Source organism: Leopardus geoffroyi, chromosome D2 (genome assembly GCF_018350155.1).
Source record: "Leopardus geoffroyi isolate Oge1 chromosome D2, O.geoffroyi_Oge1_pat1.0, whole genome shotgun sequence".
NCBI lineage: Eukaryota > Metazoa > Chordata > Mammalia > Carnivora > Felidae > Leopardus > Leopardus geoffroyi.
In genome coordinates, this window is record NC_059334.1 from 54,075,010 (window position 1) to 54,097,054 (window position 22,045).

A 22,045-nucleotide genomic window follows, 5' to 3' on the forward strand; every position below is an offset into this window, starting at 1 on the left:
CACCAAGGGCTGAGGATGTCAAGTGACCTGCTGTATATTTTCACCACTTACCAGCCGTGTGACTTTGAGCCGGCTCTCCAGATCTCTGTATCTACATTTTGTTATTAATAAGTATTGGTACCAGATGCCCAGGAATAATATCTCCCATCCATAGGGCTCATAGTATACCAGGCACTCTTCTAAGGGCTTAGTTTATGTTACTTGTTACTATTATCTTTATTTTGAGGCATAATAAAATTAAGTAGCTTGTTCAGGGTCACCTGCTACTAAGAAACAAAGCCAGAATTTGAATGCTGGTATCCTGGCTCCTAGCTTTTTAACCTCTCCTTCCTTTGCCTGGTATGTTTCTGAGACAATTTGCTAGAGAATGAATGAAGGCTGGCACTGGGCAAATTCACTTCAAATCCGGCTTGAGGTGGAAAGTTCCTAGAGTTTCAGAAGGGCCTCTCCATGCCTGGGTACCCTGTAGAAGAGAATGAAGAAGTCCCCGGCACGGCTGTACTGAAGATCAGATGAGAAAGCCTGAGACTGTCTAGGACACAGGAGACATTGCTTTGTGTTGGATCAGAATCAGAATCACAAACTACCACCATCAAACAATATAAAGAGGATCATGTTCCTCTGCTTTCCTTGATTCCAAGATCAAGAGAAAATGAAAGTCACAGAAAAGAACTCTGAAAGTAAGCAGAAAGCACTGAGTCAAAATCTTAATAATTCAATTCCATCCCTTCTAAGCAACGAGCTTCTAGCTGTGCTTTGCTGAAGCTCAGATCTCGGTGTCCCATAGTAAATAACCTCTTTCAATGGGACTTTTGCCATCACCAGTGGTTTAATCCACTGTCCCCAGTGCTCCTTCCTAAACTGGGGCTGGCTTTGACATCTGGGCTCTTTAGCAAGCTAGGCTGATCAGTCACCACAGGTACAAGGTAGAGCTGGGAATTGGGACTGTCTGGGATGGGGATGGAAGTAGACTTAGCCCAGAGAGATGAAGCACAAAGAAAGCCAGACACGCACACAGCAGTGGGAGAGAGCATAGACCTTAGTCTCAGCGCCCCGGGAGGAGGCCCTTCCTCAAGCTATGTCATACAGGGGACGCCACCATAATGTGTCCAGCACACTGGGACAAACCAGAGGAGCCCCAGACAAGGTCTCTGAGATCAGAAGTGTGAGGCCCCAAGGCACCAATGTCCCAGGCCCTGGCACTGCTCTGGCTACCGGCCCCAGGGCTGACTCTAGCCAAGGAAATACAATGGGAAGGCGAGAGCGCCTGGATGCCAAGCAGAGGGGTCTGAACCCTGAGCCTCTCTGCGCATTACCCCAGGGTGGGCCGGACACTTGGCCAAGACCCAGCCTCTCACATGGCGTGTTACAGTCTCAGCAGTGGGCATGTGCATGGAACCTGCTCCAGGACCCTGACCAAGGCCGCGTGCCCTCCCCAAAACCCTAAAAAGTGGGACTTCAACCGTAAAAAGAGGGAGTTCATTTATTCGGTAAGAATAAATATATATGAAGCCCTTGCTGGACTTAGTAGCTCTCGTCACCAATAGAATCTGCAAATAATGAAAAACAATTTTTTTAACTTTCCGGGAGTTTAAACCCACTGAACTCTGAATTCACTGACTTCTGGCTGGATTCACAGCTGCACTAGGAGCTGTGCGGGCAGGGGCAAGTCTGGCTAGTTCCCGATCCCACCTGCAGTGCTGAGCGCCCAACAGAGTACACTCTTGGTCAACACTTGTTGAACGAATTTATGTTTGGGAGAAGCAGTAAGGAGACACAACAGTAAAAGAGAGAAGGGAGGGAAATAGGGACCGTCCAAGGCAGTCACTTCCGACAATGAGGAGAGGTCAGCAAAAAGAGCCTTTTTTATTTTTTGATAATGAGAGAGAGATAAAGAAAAGAATTTTTAAAAAAAATTTATAAGTTGTGCCACTGGAATGTAAAAGGTAATAAACCAGAGAGCTGAGATGAGGTTAAGTGGAGACTCCCCTTCCACTCAAATATTAGATTAAAAAAAATGTTTAATGTTTATTTATTTTGAGAGAGAGACAGACAGGCAGACAGGGCATGAGCAGGGAAGGGGCAGAGAGACAGGGAGACACAGAATCCGAAGCAGGCTCCAGGCTCCGAGCTGTCAGCACAGAGCTTGATGCGGGGCTCAAACCCACAAACTATGAGATCATGACCTGAGTTGAAGTCGGAAGTTTAACCACCTGAGCCACCCAGGTGCCCCTCAGATATTAGGTTTTTAATACTTTACTTGGAATATGCTAGAGTTTTAGTCTCCACTAATAAAATGGCTCCAACTTGACTATCAGAGGAACTGATTCACTGCTAAGCTATTTCAGCTCTGAGCTTCTGAGTCACAAAGTCATAAAGGCTTTCATTACCCTGTGGAAACTCACCCCAAGAGGGCTGGGTTTTACTTTTATTCTTCTTTAAAAGTTTTTGTGTTCTTGGTACATGTTCTTCCTCTTTCAGGCTGGGTCTGAAACGATCTCCCCACACTGAACAACGCAATCCATTCAGAGTGGAAAGGAAGCATTCATAATTTGACTTGGTTGTTTAAGGCACAGGGTGTGTGTTACCTCTTTACCCATGTTGACCTCAGGGAATACACACTGGAGACTCTGGAATCAGACAGTCCTGAGTTGAATCCTGACCGGCCTCTGCCTCAGTTTCCCCACGTGTAAAACAAAGATGATAATAAGACTTAGTTCCTAAAAATGCCATGAGGATTAAATAAGATAATACACACAGGTGTGGGCCTAGTATAAGAATTTAATAAATGGTGGTGGTGGTGTAGCAGGCGGTTGGTACTCAGGCTATCTCCCCCACCATGCCAGAATCTCCGGAAGACCTAAGTAGCAAGGAACACTTATAGCACTTTCTATGAAAGTGCTTTCCTTTAATCATGCTAATCTTCACAGCCGCCCTCTGAGGTGGGGACTGCTATCCTGTCCATTTTGTAGATGGGACAACTGAGTTCAGAGATGGTGGGCAGCAGTGAGTGACAGGAAGTCCCAGGCCCCTCACGGCTGTGACTGTCTTCTGCTATCTGTGCTGTGCAATAACCACATGTGGCTGTGTCCATCTAGATTAATGAAAATCAAGTATTATTAAACATCCAATTCCTCAAGTCACATCGGCCGCGTTTCAGTGATTGGCAGCCACATGTGGTTCGTGGCTACCATAATACACAGGGCAGACCTCGAACATCTCCACTGTCCCAGAACGTTTCAGCAGACAGTTCTGCTCTCAGTAATTGAGCACACAAATAAGTGACTGCCGAAGGAAGTAAATACAATGAGTACAGCTCTATTTTATTTTCACCAAACTGACTCATTGTTTTGACAAAATAATGAGCCCAACCTAGACCTCTTTCCTAGATTAGTAGCTTCACCTTGTAAGAGGAGAACATAAAGGTCCTGCATCAGCTCTCCTCATTTGATTCGCAAGCTTCATACTTCCTTAGTCCCTAACCTACACCACTAATTTACTTTTCCACATGCAAAAAGAGCCAAACTTCAAGAGGTGAGATCAGCATAAAGTTTAAGTTTATTTATTTATTTTTAGTAATCTCTACACCCAATGTGGGGCTCGAACTCAAAACCCAGAGATCAAGAGTTGCATGAAAAAAAAAAAAAAAGAGTTGTATGTTCTTCCCACTAAAGCCAGTCAGGCACTCCAGTAAACATATACTTTTAGTCCAAGTACTTTTTTATTTTTTTAAATGTTTATTTATTTTGAGAGAGAAAGAGAGAGAGAGCAAGTGGGGGAGGGGCAGAGAGAGGGAGACAGATCCCAAGCAGGCTTCATGCTGTTAGTGCAGAGCCCAATGCAGGGCTTGAACTCACAACCTGTGAGATCATGACCTGAGCCGAAACTGAGAATCACACGCTTAACCCAGATGTGCCTAGTCCAAGTACTTTAAATATGTCTTGTTTGACTTTGACAACCTTCAGAGGTAGGTCTTATACCCACTTCACAGCCGGGAAGACTGAGGTTCAGAGAAGTTTCTTGCCATCAATAAGACCAAAGCCCAATATCAAAGTCAGAGGTAGGCTGCAGTTCCTCTGCCTTCCAGCTTCCTTTGAGGTGCAGCCTGTGGAAACTCTGAAGCCTTAAGAACCCAAGATCAGTTTTGTACTTTGTGGGCAGAGGGATCTGGTCGCCTTTGGTCCCATCTGGTCTGTGAGACCCTGTCACCGATAAGACCCTTTGACCCCTGAATTCACCATTGACCCCCTGAACTCAGGACTGACTTTCTGAACTCAGGAAATTCCTAAAAGCTTCTGCCTCACTGTCAATTTCATCTTTTAGAAGCTAACTAACAAAATGCTGAAACAGGAAAAGAAACAGTTGAGGAGGATGCCTACATGGATGAGCCAGAAAGTGCCCGACAGTTACCTCAGTTTCACTATAATGTTAAAACCCCCTCCCCCTGAATATTCATCCCAAGCCCTAATAAAAGGAGTCTGCCATGGATATGGAATTATTCCTGTGATCTTATTTGTACAAACAAAGATGATGTTGAGAGGCAACTCCACATGTACAGTCTTTGTCTATAACTCCCCAAGGAGGGGACCCACTTTGGTCTGGTGACATGACCTGAGTGAACGAGGGGAGAAGCCAGAGGCACTCATTCAGTAACTCCTTCTTGATCATTTACCGTCTGCCAAGCACTAACCTAGGTGCTGGGGAAACAGACATAGTGCCTGCCCTTCGAGAAGGTTACTGCCCGATGGAGGAGGCAGACAGAAATCAAATAAGCCAGCAAATGTACAACTGTATGTTCTGATAGGTGCCATGAAGGAGCATAGGATGTTATGAGAAATAAATACAGAGGGACCTGTCAGGATGTGCTGCTGGGAAGCACAGATGAGTGACCGCTGGTTCCAACCCTGGGCTGGGGAGCCCCGACCAACCAGAAGTCCTGGAACTGCAGGAGACCAAAGCTATTTTCCATTTGCCTCCAGCCCTGCTATAGCTCTTGGCACGACCTCAGCCACAGACATCACAGGGTCAGGGCTCCACTGGCTAACAGGCCATCAGCCTCTCTCAGGCGGATGCTGGGCCCCTGCCAGGCAGACGTCCCTTCACAAGAGGGCTGCCTTGATGCTGGCCACCGAGGCTACAGAATACAGAATAAGGCAGAGACCCTTATTCGGAGTTACTGAAGTAAGTGCAGGTTGAAAATCCAAGTCAACCGAGAGTTGCTAAGAATCTAGTATGTTCACATCCATTAGGATGACTATTACGAAAACAAAAACAAAACAGAACAAGACAAACCAGAAAATAAGTGCTGGCGAGGATATGGAGAAATTGGAACCTTGCACACTGCTGGTGGGAATGTTCTTAAAATCATGCAGTCAGTATGGAAAACAGTGTAGTAGTGGCTCAAAACATTAAACATAGAATCACCACATGATTCAACAATTCCACTTCGGGGTATATACCCAAAAGAATTAAGAGCAGGAACTCAAAAACAGTACCGTTCAGAGCTACGCTACTCACCATAGCCAAAAAGTGAAGCAACCCAAGTGCTCATCGATGGATGAATGGATAAACAAAATGTGGCATATACGTACAGCCTTACGAAAGACAAAAATTCTGACACCTTCTACAACATGGATGAACCCTGAGGACACTATGCCAAGTGAAATAAGCCAGTCACAAAAATTGAATGATTTCACTCAGATGTGGTAGCTAGACAGTCAAATTCACAGAGACAGAAAATAGAATGATAGATGCTAGGGGATGGGGGTGGGGGAGGGGGGAATGAGGAATTATTATTTAATGAATACTATAGAGTTTCAGTTTGGGAAGATGAAAAAGTTCTGGGGACAGAAGACGGTGATGACCGTACAACAACACGAATGTACTTAATGCTATTCGACGCACACTTAAAATGGTCAAAATGGTAACATTTATGCTGTATACACTGAACCACAATTCAAACACCACCACCAACAAAGAACGTATAGTGGGCCTGGTCAAGAAGTTACAACGTGCTCCCACAGATGAATCTAACACTGGCTCTGTCTTCAAACTGCTTGTGCATCCTAGCTACCAGGCATCCCATTTATTCCTCTAAGTTTGGGCCACCCCTCAAGTGTCCCCCAGCGTTTTGTATTGCCCCCCCCCCAGCAGTGGGCTAAAGAGTGGGGCATATAAAGGGGGAGGAAGTGAGTGTTTGCCGTACAACGACCGATGTCTCCTAACTTGCGATGGTACAACTCAATTTTTCAACTTTATGAAGGTGCAGAAGCGATATGCATTCAGTAGAAATGTACTTTGAATTTGAATTTGGATTTGTCCAGGCCCAGCCCTATGCAGTGTGATACTATCGTGGTGCTGGGCAGGGACAGCGAGCCACAGCTGCCAGTCACCTGCACAATCACACAGGGAAACAACTGATACACTTACAACTATTCTGCACCCATACAGCCATTCTGTTTTTCACTTTCAGTACAGTATTCAATGATTACATGAGATATTCAACTCTGTATTATAAAATAGGCTTTGTGTGGGATGATTTTGTCCAGATGATGAAGGCTAATGTAGGTGTTCTGGGTATGTTCAAGGTAGGCTCTGCTAAGCTATGACGTTCTGTACATGAGGTGTATTGAGTGCATTTTCTTTTTTTTTTTTTTTAGTGTTTATTTCTTTATTTTGAGAGAGAGAGAGAGAGAGAGGCAGAGAGAAAGGGAGATCTCACAACTGTGAGATCATGACCTGAGCCGAAATCAAGAGTAGGATGCTTAACTGACTGAGCCACCCAGGCATCCCTATGCATTTTCAACTTACGATATTTTCAACTTAGGATGGGTTTAATGGAGTGTAACACCCTCATAGGTCAAGGACGGTCTGGTATTATATGCCAGACCCTATGATACTGCTTTAGATATTTTATCATTGTTGATCCTTACAATGCCCTTGTGAGGTACATATCATTCTCCTCATTTTATACATGAAGAAATAAAGGCTCAGAAATATAGTTGTTCAAAAATATTTAGCTTCTGGGTGCCTGGGTGGCTCAGTTGGTTAAGCTCTTGACTCTTGATCTCAGCTCAGGTCATGATCTCAGTGTCATGGGATTGAGCCCCATGACCAGCTCCACCCTGAGTGTGGAGACTGCTTGGGATATTCTCTCTCACTCCCTCTCTCTCTCTCTTCCCTTCTCCCTCTCCTGCTCGAACTCTCTCTCAAAACAAACAAAATACAAAATATTTAGCTCCTAATGACACATCCAAGAGTGAAACTTGGTCTGCCCAGTCCAAATCTCATCACTTTACCTGAATTGTGTTGATTACGGAAAGAAGGAGGCTCTTTTAGGGGATGTGGTGGGGTTGGTCAGATAGTAACCAAAGATGGCAAAGCAGGTCAAATGCCTAAGCTGGAGGGAGGTGGGCCAGACAGTTCATGGTCTAGGCCATCAAAGCTCATCTTGTGTAGTAGAGACATCTGGGATACCCACCTTGTGTGTGTATGTATCCCTTGGCACAGCTGATTGGACCAGGAGTGAACACCTGATGAAAACAGAGCCAATTGGTATCTTTCTCTTAAAGATCCCCACCAAGAGACGCTGAGGCCATAAGAGATGTAGAGTCAGGACCAAGTCACCTCCATGGTAACCCAAAGCCCCATGCATGCTGCCAATTGCGGGGAAGCAGGAGTAAGAGACTCCATGAAGGCAGCCAATGTGCAGAGAGAAAATGGACGCCCTGTGCAGGAAGGAACAGAGGCATGAGGCCTGATAGTCCCCTGGGGAGAGAGAGCAAATGCCACCCTGCCTAACACCATTCTGGCTCCTGTGAGGCCCGTAATTTAGATTCCATGAGATTTCTCTCTAGCTTTGGGGAAAAAAACAGAAAGACTAAACCACGCTTTACTTGAACAAGCTTGTGGGCATGTGTTCCTTGAAATTAAGCAGTTGCTGGCCATGACACCTCACCCTTCAGGCAGGACACTTGGCTAGGGGGAGAAGGACTTTATGTGAACGAGACCTCAGCTCAGCTTGGTTGAAGAAATGCACCCTGTTGGCCTTTGGGAAAACAGCGAAATTTGTCTTTCCTGCCACTTTTTATTTCTATGTTTTTCTTCTCTTAGTGGCTACCTTCCCACTGGTCTCAGGTAGCTAACATTCTCATGCTGGCCTTCTGCAGAGCCACTATCCCCCCACCCCTGCGCCGCCCCCAGCCCCACACTCGCCTACAGGGTGAACACCCTGGCTGGGAGGAAAAGCAGGCTGATGTTCTGTTTCAGAGAGGAGTGTGAAGAATTAGCCTGCCCAGGGCAGTTTTCTTATTAATTTAATTCAGTCGGATTGCTTTCTTAGTATCTTGCAATGTCAGTCCTTTCCTTCTCGTTCTAACCCTGGGATGAGCTCCCTCTGCCCTGCAAAGCATTTGCCTCAACCAGTAAACCTGTTCAGTCACCCTGACTAGAACTAATCTCACAGTGCTGCCTAGAGTCTCACCACTAGTTTATAAGCAAAGTGCAATCCCTAACCACACCGGATTACCCTCTGGCAACCTCACCACACAGGCCCATGCTCCCTGGCCTTTCTGTGTTCTTCCAAAGCCTAGAATGTCTTCCTTTTCATTATTTCTGTCAAATTACATCACCCTTTAAGACTGAGTCAAGTGATACTTCCCCGCAAAGCTTATTCCTCGTCCATCTGCTCTAGCATCGTAATTCCCTATGTCTATTCTGGTTTGTATCTCGTTCTCGTATTCTAACTAGTTGATTTGCTAGGCCTAGGAGGCCTAACCATGCTATGTATATTTTTCTAGACTTATTCCTCACATACTGTCTGGTGCTTGTAGATCTCCACAAAAGTAAATGTTATCAAATGGGGAAGGAAATTTAGGGGTTCCCATGTGCAATATCACATGTATATTCATTTAATCCTCAAACAACCCTGCAGGGTTGGGGGGGGGGGCGGTTATTAAGAGCAGTGAAGCCGGAAATTTTAATTCATTTGCCCCTGAACACAGGGGCAAGAAGTAAGGGGCGGGAGACTGGATTCTCGTTCAGGCCTCCTTGGCTCCAAAGCCCAGAGTCCTTGCACCCTAATGCCCGATAGGCTTTGCAATCTAATGCCTAATTCCGTTAGCTGATAAAACTTAAGGTGCCAGATGTCCAAGAAGTTGTTTCTGGGTGCTCAGAAACACTGACAGCACATTCCTACTCAACAGAACAGTTGTTCAATAGAAAGTATACAGAGGATAGGTGATCGTTGACACGTCGTGGTACATGCATTATCTGGTATACACCACTGCACAGTTCACGTATGAATTTGCAACATAAAAGCTTACAACTTCACATTTTCCTTGCAAGATCAAGAATGCAAAAAGCACTACAATACCAGGGTGCCCGGGTGGCTCAGTCAGTTAAGTGTCTAACTCTCGATTTCAGCTCAGGTCACGATCTCATGGTTCATAGGTTTGAGCTGATAGCGCGGAGCCTGCTTGGGATTCTCTCTGCCTCTCTCTATTCCCCACCCCTCCTCAAAATAAATAAACTTTGAATAAAAAAGTACTACAACACCGGTTTGCCCCTGGTACTAGGAATTGATTATGCTCAGTGTTCAGACATGTGTGAAGTGACCCTTTGCCAAACCTCATCCACAAAGCACCTAAGAGAATATTAAGTTTAATTCTTCCTGAGAGAAGGGAGATGGGGAGGCTTCTGAAGGTCCCTTTCAGGACCAAGAATCAATGACTTTATTGCACTAAGCTGTCTCAAATCTTCTGCCAGCTCTTGCTTCCATGGTCAACATTTAAAATGCATATTCAGCATCAGTGATGTGCTAGATGTTGCAGAGGATATAAAAATCTCATTCCTCTTCAGCAGGGCCAAATCCCATGGGGATGGGGAAACTCACCAGTAAACCCAAACCTGATAAATACCAGCAACTTTGGGCATGCCTTGAGGGCACACATGTAAGTAAGATACGTTGTGCAAGAGGAGAAGAAAAACAAACCACATTAATTCATTTTTAAAAGGCATTCGTGGCTTTATAAATGACTGGGACCCTGTAAAATGTGCCTTTAGGAAGAATACCTTTGAGAGTTCCCATGCTTCATTCACAAGAGTGGGGACACTTTCCTTAGGCGGTGACTCTCCAAGTTCTGTACTCCCGGAAGTGAGGGAAATGACTCAGTAAATTAAACACTTCTGCTTTCCCGAGTGTTTAGTAAATGCAGGACAGTGGTTCTATGGGGGTACCAGCACAGCATGATTGTCAGTTGAGCCCTGACTCGTCCTATGGTGTATCTGGGTAAACCAAGTCACCTGTGGGTTGCTCATCAGGCGCCTTCACAGATGACAGTGAATGAAAACCATTGGATCTTTTTCCCACCATGCTTCATCCTTCTTAAATGGAATTTCATTTTCCTTTTCTGCTTATCTAAAAGGTTATTTTTTAATATTTAACTGCAAATTTTCAAATAGTAAAATACTTTTTGCTAAAAATAGAAAATTTTTTGTTACATAAATCACAGCCTTGGGGGATCTCTGCAGATCTACTCCCCTTCAAATAAGCCATTAAAACTCTATTTTTCAAATGAGAAAAGAAAAGGATTCTTAGAAGGGTCAAGTGGTCTCCTAAAGGCTATAAAGTCGATAAGCTCTTTGAAAGGAGTTCCTAGAAATATCTAGGTTTCACTCCAAAAACATGTACAAATGAAACAACAAGCACCTGGAAAAATAGGTGATAATAGGACAATTATGTGCTGACCATTTGGACAATAGCAGAGCCATTTCACAAGGCAATGATCTACACAAGACCAGAAGAAAAAATTCCAGCTGACAGAATGGACAATATCACAAGGACGGAATGAGAAAAATGCTACAGTTGCAACAATCATGCTCCCTAGAGTTGGATGTTTCATATGAATGCAATGTGGCCACATTGGAAAAGCACAGCAATATAAAGGACTGCAAGAAACTTTCCTCTCAATCAATTTAATGCTGAGAGATTTGACACCAAAGGCAGAGATGAGACACAAGGCAAATGGAAATCCATGGCAATAATCTGCAAAAACATCTGTAAAAATAAAAAGGAAAGGGGTGCCTGGATGACTCAGTTGGTTAAGTCTGTCCCTCCCCCCGTCCTGAAAAATAAATAAATATTTAAAAAGATAAAAGAAAAAATGCAACCCAAACCCATAACCCAAAAGGCAACAACTACCAAAAAGAGAATCTTGTCCTTCAGTAATGCACACATTCACAAAGATGTGCACTGTTAAGAACATCCATTGCAGTAAGAGCACTGCTAACAGGGAGATGTTGGAACAGGTTACATATCTAAAGCAGAAAGTCAAGAAGATTTCAAATCAAACTGTTCTAAGTAGTTATTCCTAGATAGTAAGAGTGGAGGGAGAGAAAGAATAGGAAGAACGTGGCGAGAATTTTTACTTTTGAGTTGTACAATCCCTTCTGGATTGTTTGTTGTGTTTTTACGTTGCGTTATTTTAAAATGTTTTAAATATCATTAAAAAAAAGTTTTTCAAACCTGTTATGTTTGGGAGAATCACGAAGTCTTGGAGTTGAGAGAAGCCACAAGCATCTGTCTAATCTAATCTCAGCCATATTTAGCTTTATAGCTTGGCTCTTGGCATAGAACTCAAGAGAGAATGGCCACTTTTGGCTTGCAGGTGCTCTGGCCTTAAGATTCAGAGCTAGTTTACAGAAGCTGGTGTACCCCAAGGATGTGAAAAATCAAATAACCTCTGTGGTTTTCATAATCTACTCCTGAACTGGAAACTATCAATGACATCTCAACGGGGATTCCAGTAACTTCCAAATCCTCCTGGTTCATACCAGGTCCTAAGAAGTTCGGTAGTCAACCTCAGAAGAGGAGTGAACACCACGGACTGAGGTCAACTCTAAACCAGTTGGTTGTCAGTGCACCACATTCCCTGCTGGAGTGTAACTAGTCTCACAGGTCCTCAGCGTCTCTACACTCATCGCCGCTAACACCCGTCACTTGGACATTCTTCCTACCATCTTGAAATTTGAGGAGAGTTGCCTTTTGCCCTGACCTTACTATGTGATGTACTCGATAGTCAGAATTTTACACGTTTGAATAAGCACAGGGGCTTTCTCTGATCTTCTCGTAGGGCCTTTTACATCGCACTCTCCACGCTCTACCCCTCCACACCACATCGTGAAGCGCCTCTGGCTCTGTTCCCTCTGAAGGACATCTCATTGTAATAAGCATCCTTAGTCCTGTCAGCACTTACAGTGCTCAAAAGTGGGACGCACACCTGGGAAGGGCTTGCCATCCCAGTGTTCTCAATCTGTTACCATATATGCTCCAGTACCTAAGTCTCTGCCTTCCACATCTTGCTGAGCACAGGTATTTAATACATGGAACTATAAAATAATAGGATTTTACAGCCAGAAGGAACCTCCAGGAGATCAGTTCCCACCATTCCACAGCTGAGAAAGGTGAGGCCCGGGTGGTTAAATCTGGGTCATTCTGGAAATATCAGCCACAGTCCGGGAGTTCCTACTCTGAGATCAGAGTTTCTGCTGCTAGGTTGCTGGTCAGATGAACGATTGACTGACTTTCCCACTTAATTTGCACAACCAAAGGAAACTGGAAAAGAGACTCAAGTTAAATGATCTAATAAATATAATTGGAGAGACTACATTTGCCCAATTTAACTGAAGTTTTCCACTTTCAACTGGGTGCATATGCTGATAGTTTCAGGCATATTTTTAGTCATTTAAAAGTTTGGACCAATGCACACACTTTCCAGACAAAGTACAAGTCAGATTTCAATACAGTATTAAACTCCAATTTCTCTATAATCTATATGACTTGCCTCAAATAATGACATCACCAGGTTGAACCCAATATATTTTTATGTGTCTTTACATGTCAATGGTGAAGGTATAAACTTTTCATGTTACATCCTGTTATGCAATTACTTCAAAGAAAAAAGACTTAACATCAACTAATACATGTAAGAGAACATGGTTGTAACATGAGTACATGATATTTACTAAACAGATTCTCAAACCAGGTTGTCTTTTAAGAATTGAACTTTTGGGGCACCTGGATGGCTCAGTCGGTTGAACATCTGACTCTGGCTCAGGTCATGATTTCATGGCTCATGAGTTTGAGCCCCGCATCGGGCTCTGTGTTGACAGCTCAGAGCCTGGAGCCTGCTTCAGATCTGTGTCTCCCTCTCTCTCTGCCCCTCCCCTGCTCTCACTTTGTCTCTTTCTCTCTCTCTCTCTCAAAAATAAATAAACATTAAGAAAATAAAAAAAAATAAAATAAAAAAAGAATTGGACTTTTGCCCTCTGAATCTTTTTTTTTTTTTTTTTATAAACTAAACAACCATTGACCGCTTTGGGTTTCATTTCATTTTCTTGCTCATTCTAATGGAGAAAGGTTTGAGAAGAGAAATAGATAAAATAGACAAATGAAAAGAGAGAGGCATAGATAAATCAGAAACTGGAAGGGAGAAGTAGTTGGTTCCTGGAGGAAGAAAGAAATGTTCGAGGTGTGGTCAGAGGCGTGGTCAGGAACCCTGTGCCCATCAAGCCTCCCCTTCTCTCTGTTCTCCCCTCTGTCTCTCATCCCTCCTGCCAAGAAGTGAATTGGATACCTTGCCAGTGACCTTAGATAAACAGAAAATGATAAAGCTCCTAAACTCAGATTTAGACACATCACCAGGGCCCAAACTGGAATCACTTACAATGCCCGGGAGAAAACTCTCACACTAGCCACTCCTGTCCCCTTCCACTGTAATTCAACGTCATAAAAAAAATAACCTTTTGGAATTACAGTAGGGCTTTTAAAGATGATCTAATCTAAACCCTTCTCACTGTTTTACAGAAAAGAGAACTGACATCCAGAGAAAGGAGGTCACTTGCTCAAGGTTATTCAGCAGGACCGAAGTAGATGCCCAAACTTCAGACTTGCTTTGTTCAGAGCTATTTCCTCTATGAGCAACTTAAAAGCTATGGAACCCACATTCTCCAAGTTTGGAGAGACGAAGACAAAATGGCACAAAACAACATGAAGGCAACCTAATCCAAAATAATAACTTCGCTCCACCTCCCAAAAGCCGGTGACAAAGTAGCGGCAAATGGGCTGTGTTAGGCAGTAACAGTACCCAGAACAACTCAACTGAACTTTTTCCTCGGTCACCCACTTCTTGAAAACAGACAATAAAAATGCACACAAGACTGCTCAAACTTACTCTGAACCAACACAGCCCTTTTTAAGACTTAAAACTTGGGGATTAACAAGTACATATTTCCCTACAAGGGCTTACAGAAATCACATTATTAGAATTAAAACATCCGGTCATTCAATGAGTCGCAAAACCCTGGAGAAAATGAAATGCCTTCCACAGAAATCGCTCCTCTCCGCTCACCTGCACAGGTAGCAATCCAGCTTAAAGCCAGAGAGGTTTTGCTGTATCCGTGGACTAAACGCAGCCTGTTAAAGACTGTGACCCACGAAACTAACTTTCCAAAGCAGGACCTGAGAAAAAGAAAACTCTTCCTTACCCTTAAAAATAACAGAAACAATAGGATCCGGTTTCCCAAATTTCGTTTTAGGGATATTGCTGGCAGACTCCACAATCACGCGAAGCATGGCTCTTCGTGGGCAGAAGGCAAGTGCCAGCCAGCCGAGTTGACGCGGAGTGTGCGCTGGGGCTGCGCGCCGCGGGGGGAGAAGGTAAGATTTCTCCAGTCCAGAGCGCAGGGGTGGGGTAGGGGGAGGCGACTGGGTGGATCTCTGACGGATTGTGTACTGAAGGCTACGTGTAAACTGATACCCAAACTCCCGGGGCCCCCGCAGTGCTGCAGGCACCCGCTTATGAATTCGGGAAATGTGGAAGTGAAAAGGGCGAAACCTCAACTAAAAATAATTATGTGCAACAAATGAAACCGAAGTGGTTGGAGCTAATAAATGCAGCCAGGTCAGGAGACCGCCAAGACGCCGCTGACTTTTAATTCGGCAAAAGCCGAATTAATTGGTGTTCCACACCACCCCGTTCATTCTTTTTTGCGCTTCGTGGAGTTTTAAAACTTTGCTTAGTCTTTTTTTTTTTTTTTTTTTTTTTTTTTTTGGAATTTTACTTTTGCTGTTTTCTCTCTCATGCTGCTGAACACACCCACTCAGTAATCACTTAGAGGAAGGTTTGGGAAAAAAAAAAAAAAAAAAAAAATCAGTTAAAGGATGCCCCCTATTGGAATGCAGAGGAATAACTGAGTTTGTTCCAAGCAAACCCAATCCGGAGGGTTTGCAAAATTGGTGTAGTAGAAGCTGATCTTTTCCTTTACAAAAGGATTTGGCTTAGGATTTCTTTAAAAAAAAAAAAAAAGCTGGGCACTTAAGTTTTCCTCGCCCATCCAAAGCTGCTAATAGTCTTCAATGGAAACGGAGAAGTGACTCTCCCCTCTTTCGCAGCTAATCCCTAGCAATGTCTTCCATTCCTTTGCTAAAGAAAAAAAAAAAATCAGTGACACTTGTTAAAGCATGATATGGCTTTATTCAAGAGAAGGGGACCTTTGCAATAGGTATAGGGACCACTGCAATGGAATTTTGCAGTGGAGGGGAGAGATTGGGCTCAACTTGAAGTACATCAGGGGCAAGTGGGAATTCATAGTCAGGGTGGGGGGCCAGGATGGAAAGTTACTAGGAAGAAATGTCAGAAAGGGGGTTCTGGTTAAACAGACCTAACAGGATTCTTGCTGAAGGTAGGTCAGGATGGCCAGATATCAGCTGGGTGATGGGAGAGAATGAGAAACCCCATCAGATGTCAAGAGTGATCAGATACGGAAGGTGGGGGGTTCTGGTTAAAGTGACTTTTACAAGGAAGTGCACAGATAGGCCCATGGGAAGGTTCAGAGGAGCCTGACTACAGTTTGGTCAAATAAAACTCTTTGTGTCCCTGAGGGTGTGTTGGGTGGTGTAACCTGATGACTACAATCCTAGAAGATGCCTGGGGTTAGTAGCCAGCCAGACCTGAGTATGGGTCCCTGCTTCACTTTGAGTTATATCACCTTACAAGGTTCTAACCCCCTCTTTTCTGCGGTGATCTAAGGTAAAGTTGTCATAAGATAAAGGTCTTAGTGTGGGGTCCTGGCACAGAGCATGCACTAAGTCACACACGTACAGAACCAGAAGTTCATGCTTGAACATGATTTCATAGCATGTCCCATAAAGTAAATTGGCTTTAAATCACTGTGTTTCAGAAGAAAAGGCTAAGAACTTAGGGTGAAGAAACACAGGGTTTCTTTCTGTTTTTGAACATACAACCAACAAGACCATTTGTAAGCAAATGCTCAAGTGCATTGAAAGAACATGGTTTATCTATAGGAATTCTATCTCTGTGAGTTTCTCAATGGCTTATACAAACAACCAATGAAGCCAACGCTATATACATTATTGACGAAAGGGACCATATTAGACTCAATATATTTAGACACACAGACTAAATAGACTACATTTTGGTGGAATATAAACAAAATTGTGTTTATTTTGCTTGGCTCGTTTTTATATCTCCTTTTCATTGTGAAATATATTTTTGAAAAAATTCATAGAACATAAATGTGACAGTTTAACAAATGAGCATCCAGGGAAGATAGAGAACATTGCCAACACTCCAGCAGCCCCTTGTTATAACCCATATGTCACATCTACCTTCTTCCCTTCCCCCCAGAGGTAACCACTATCTTGATTTTTATGGTAACAATTTCTGTTCTTCGTAGTGTTTACCCCCAAAATAGTTTGCTTGATTATGACCTTTATATTATAATATGAATTGCTTTATACATTATGAATTTTGTATACATGTATATTTATACCTATACATGTAATACACACATACATATATTCATACAGAATGAATTCTTGGCTGTATTATGACCTTTGTATAAAAGGAATTATATAGTATGAATTGTGTTTGGCTTATTTTTTTCAACGTTACATTTTGAGGTTCATCCATGTAACTACTTTGTTTGCTCTTTGCTATCTAACATTTCACTGTGTGAGCGTACCACATTTTATTAATCCACTCTACTTTTGATGGACATTGGAGTATTCAGAGTTTGAGGCTATTACAAACAGGGCTATTGTGAACATCCTTGTGCCTGTTTCCTGCTACAAATGTGCATGAGCATATTTAGGATCTAACCTATGAGTGGAATTGTATCAAAGAGTGCATGCATTCCCCTATGTAGTTGATTATATTCGACTTGTAATTGACTATGTTAGAGGTCACGTTTCATCTTTTCAAATATGGATATTCAAATGCTTTATTACAATTTATGGAAGAATTTGCCCTTTCCCCAAATCTAGGTCATATGTAGATGTGTGGGTCTGTTTCTATGTTTCTGGGGGGTTTGGGCTGGGGCTTCAGTGGAGAATAAGCCGAATTTCTGACCTGATGGAGCTCCCCAACCATAGTGGGGACTACATGCCAGCTCTCATATGTCTATCATTTACTGCTTTCACCAGAGAAAAAGAAATAGAAAAGAGGAAGTCTTCGCAAAAACTCTAGATGTAAGGAGCAAAGTAAGGGGTAGTAAAGAGGGGTTAGTGGAAGAGAAACGAAGATTCATAATATCTTATTCCAATTCCAGTTTTGCAGAACGTTAGGTATTATCTAACAACAGTTTTCAAACTGGCACGCACAGAGGGTCCATTGTTAAGATCTCTTTGCTGAAATACTTCTTTAAGAAGTTTTCTTTCGGGGCGCCTGGGTGGCGCAGTTGGTTAAGCGTCCGACTTCAGCCAGGTCACGATCTTGTGGTCCGTGAGTTCGAGCCCCGCGTCGGGCTCTGGGCTGATGGCTCAGAGCCTGGAGCCTGTTTCCGATTCTGTGTCTCCCTCTCTCTCTGCCCCTCCCCCGTTCATGCTCTGTCTCTCTCTGTCCCAAAAATAAAATAAGACGTTGAAAAAAAAATTTTTTTAAAGAAGGTTTTTTTTTTTTAATTTCAGGGGTGCCTGCCTGGCTCAATCTGTTGGGTGTCTGACTTCAGCTCAGGTCATGATCTTGGAGTTCGTGGGTTTGAGCCCTGCATTGGGCTCTGTGCTGACAGCTCAGAGCCTGGAGCCTGTGTCTCCCTCTCTCTCTTCCCCTCCCTTGCTCATGCTCTGTCTCTCTGTCTCTCTCTCTCAAAAATGAATAAACATCAAAAAAAAAAAAACCTTAATAAAAAAAGAATTATTTCAGCTGATAACTAAAATGATTTTTAGAACAAAAATGCTATTTTTTGTAGTTTAATTATAGGGTTTTGCACAGGAGTAAATGATACTTTTAAATAACTTAATATATAGTATATTTAAATTTTATTTCTTTAAAAAAGTACCTGGCAGTGACCTAAATCTACATGGAGGGCAGGAGAGGACAAAATATTTTATAACATTTGGCACCATTATATCATCATTATTCAAGGCAATTGAGGAGCTAAATACAAGATAGGAATGAATCTGAACTTCTCCAATTCAGTATTAACATATTCTAAAATAAACCTAAAAAAAAAAAAACAGAACGGGGAAAAGTGGAATCATTTTAAGCCTTGTGCTCACTTTTTTGGAAATAACAATTCTTCATCAAAATGTTTGATAGACAAGTGCCTCCCAATCATTCTTCTGTAAGGATGCTTCATTCATGCACATGTGCCTTTATTCAGCTAACAGCTACTGGAAATCCACTTGGTGCCAAGTACAACGTTAACTACAAAGATGAATAACACACGTGTCCTCTCTGCAAGAAGCTCAAAGGTAATTATAGTCCAGTGGGGTGAGTGTAATGATAGAGGGAGACAGAGAAGACAGGTATCTAACAGGGCAGGCCAGGGCAAACAGGGTGGGCTTCTGGAGGAGGTGGCAGCTGGACTGAATACAGATCTTCCTCAACTTACAATGCAGTTACAGTCCCATAAACCCATCATCATAAGTTGAAAATATCGTAAGTCAATATTTAATGCTTTACATATCGTAAATGCATTTAATATGCCTAACCGACCAGACATCATAGCTTAGCCTAGCGCACCTTAAATGTGCTCAGAACACTTACACAAGCCTGTAGTTGGGCAAAATCATTTAACACAAAACGTTGACTGTTTCGTATGATTTACTGAATACACTACTGAGAGTGAAAAACAGTGTGGTTACATGGGAGCAGAATGGTTGTAATTTGTATGGGTTGCTGGCCCTTGTGATGGTGTGGCTGACTGGGAGCTGCGGCTTGCTGCTACCCAGCATCATGAAAGAGGATTGTAATGGATTGTGCCAGCCCGGGAAAAGATCAAAATTCAAAGTATGGTGTTTACTGAATGCATATCACTTTTGTACCACCGTAAAGCTGTTAAGTCGGGGACTTCTGTATTAATGGTTGAATCGACATATGTATGATTTGAACTAGCATTAAACAAATACACATGGTGAGCATTAGAAACTTCAAGCCATTTGGTGTTGGCAGAACATCACGTGTGAGGTGAAGCAGTCAAGCAGTGAGCCTAGGCAGGCAGGCAGACAGCAGCTCAGAGACACTTGTCTGCTCTGTTAATAATAACTTACATCTAATGAGTGCTCACTCTGTGCCAGACGCTGTCCTCGGCCTTTTATTTTGTCTCATTTAATCCATCCGCTGCTCTATCTTATGAGGTAATTACCACTTTATCATCCCCATTTTACAGATGAGGAAACTGAGGCCCAGTTTGGTTAAGTAGTGCCTAAGTTCTCCCGGCAAGCGGAGCCGGGATGTGAACACATGCAGTTATCCTCTAGACTCCATGCTCTTACATGGAGTAAGTGGGGACTTACTAAAGATGCATTTTTCTGCAGGGAAGCAAAATGATTAAATTACATGCCAGTTCTCTGGATACAAGTGAAACATTTTAATAACCCCACAGACTGAAAATTAATTTAAAAGGAGCTAAAACAGGCAGAGCTGTCAGTGCTCAAGGAGCTGCTCTCATCAAACAGAACTGAAAACAGAACAGAACTGAAAACCATGTCAGGAGGATCACTGGCTGGTAAGAATTCTCCCAAGTGAGATTAGTCAGCAGAGAAAATCTGCCAACCTGCCCCGGAAATGGCTTTCAAACGTGTTACTTACTGATAGGGCTGCTTTGATCTCAGCTAAATACTAAGGGTGTCTCCTTATTTACAGATTTAGAACGCAGCCCTTCATGGCTGACTATGAACTCTTATCTAACCCAGGAAAGAGCAGTGGGTTGACCCAGAAAAGTGCCGGGCTCTAAAATGATGCTTTTTTGTGCCTGTTAAGGAATATTGAGAACAGAAAGGAGGAGAGTAAAGAATTTGTCTATTTCTCCACGGTAATCTAGGGCAGAGAACACCCAGGTCAGTTCATTCATTCATTTACTCATTCATTCATTCATTGAGCAAATAGTTATTAGCTTCCTAATTTGTTCAAGCACAGTGATGGTAGATGCTGAGGATATGATGGTGAGCAAAATCAGACAAATTCCTCAAGGAGTTTGCAGTCTAGTGAGGAAAAAGGACACCAAAGAATCATTAACAAATAAATGTGCGATTATAACTACAGCGAATGTTTTGAAGAAGTAGCTGGTAAAGAAGGAAAATCTCCTTCTCAGAGGCAGGAAAGCCTTTCCTAAGGCAGTGAGGATTAAGCTGAGATCTGAAAGGGAAGTAGGAAAAGATAATAGTGGCAGCATCACAGATGTGGGAGCTTCCTGGGAAAAAGCCCTGAGGCAGGAAGAAACCTGCCTGGTCAAGGAATGGAAGGTGTCAAGTGTGGCTGGTTTGAGACCAGGCTTGGCCCTGCTAAGCCTGAGAGAACAAAGAGGGATTTGCTTTTTTGTGCCAAGAACAAAGGTGGGTCAGTAAAATGTTTTAAGTGTGTTGGGGAATGTGTGACATGATTACATCTACTTATTCCAAAAAAATCCCTACTGAAGGGAAATTGGATTGAAAGGAGGCAAGAGTTTACTTGGTCCTTTTCTTCCTGCATTTAAAGAACATTTATCGTGTACATATCGACATTGTCCAATAGAAATGTAACAGAAGCCACATTTATCGTTTTGAATTTTCTAAAATTCACAGTAAAGACAGTAAAAAACAGTAATAGTGAGATTAATTTTAATATATTTGATTTTGCCTAAAATATCTATAATAATACTATCTCAACATGTAAAAAACTTTTTTTAAATGTTTCTTTATTTTTGAGAGAGAGACAGAGTGAGAGCAGGGGAGGGGCAGAGAGAGAGAGGGAGACACAGAATCTGAAGCAGGCTCCAGGCTCTGAGCTGTCAGCACAGAACCCGGTGCGGGACTTGAACTCATGAACCGTGAGATCATGACCTGAGCCGAAGTCGGATGCTTAACTGACTGAGTCACCCAGGCATCCCCATCTCAGCATGTAAAAATATAAAAATTTACTAGTGAAATACCTTATGTTCTCTTTTTCATACTAGTTTTTGAAATCTGCTGTGTAGTTCACACATCCCAATTCAGAAATGAAATTTTCATTAGAAATACATCTGTATTTAGATTTCATAAACTTTACAGTTGAAAAAAATAGGTTTGCAGACCCAAGTTGTTCCAAACATAGATAAAAGTTTTCCAGTAACTGAATCAACTACCAGGTTTTAAATTAAAATTAAGTAAAATGAAAAATTCAGTTCCTCAATCACAGTAGCCACATTTCAAGCACTCAACAGCTGTATGTCTAGTGCCACATATTGGACAGAGTAGAAGGAACTTTTCCCTCACTGCCGAAAGTTGTATTTGGAAAGTACATAGTATCTGCTGGTGAGGCCCTGGGCATTCATTACTATCCTTTTAGGTCTTGGGAAAGACCTAATCTTTCAAAGGTGTTGATCATACTCACCTACAACAAACAGCCCCACTATTTCTTTTTCTTAAGGCTAAACATATTCAGCAGACTGTTGGTACCATTCTGGTCTCACAAGTAGATTTTCCTACTGGGAAGAAAATAAAATAACCTGCTGAAATAAATATCCAGTCTGCTTGGCTGTTAGATTGCTCTCTGAATCCTTGCCCTAG

At 42.7% G+C, this 22,045-nt stretch overlaps 1 protein-coding gene across 6 annotated transcripts in view; it reads right to left on the reverse strand.

The window, feature by feature from the left end:
- Positions 1-14,785, reverse strand: part of MYOF (myoferlin) — a 151,311-nt gene extending 136,526 nt beyond the window's left edge. For 4 of the 6 annotated variants that reach the window (XR_006701606.1, XM_045438241.1, XM_045438239.1 and 1 more), the window contains exon 1: positions 14,545-14,785. Coding sequence is in view for 5 of the 6 variants with exons in the window: in XM_045438241.1 (XP_045294197.1) it covers positions 14,545-14,632 (88 nt within the window). In the remaining variant the exon portion in view is untranslated. The remainder of the gene's footprint in view (positions 1-14,544) is intronic. The other 2 variants (XM_045438238.1, XM_045438242.1) reach the window with 2 other exon arrangements.
- Between the last annotated feature and the right edge of the window lie 7,260 nt (positions 14,786-22,045).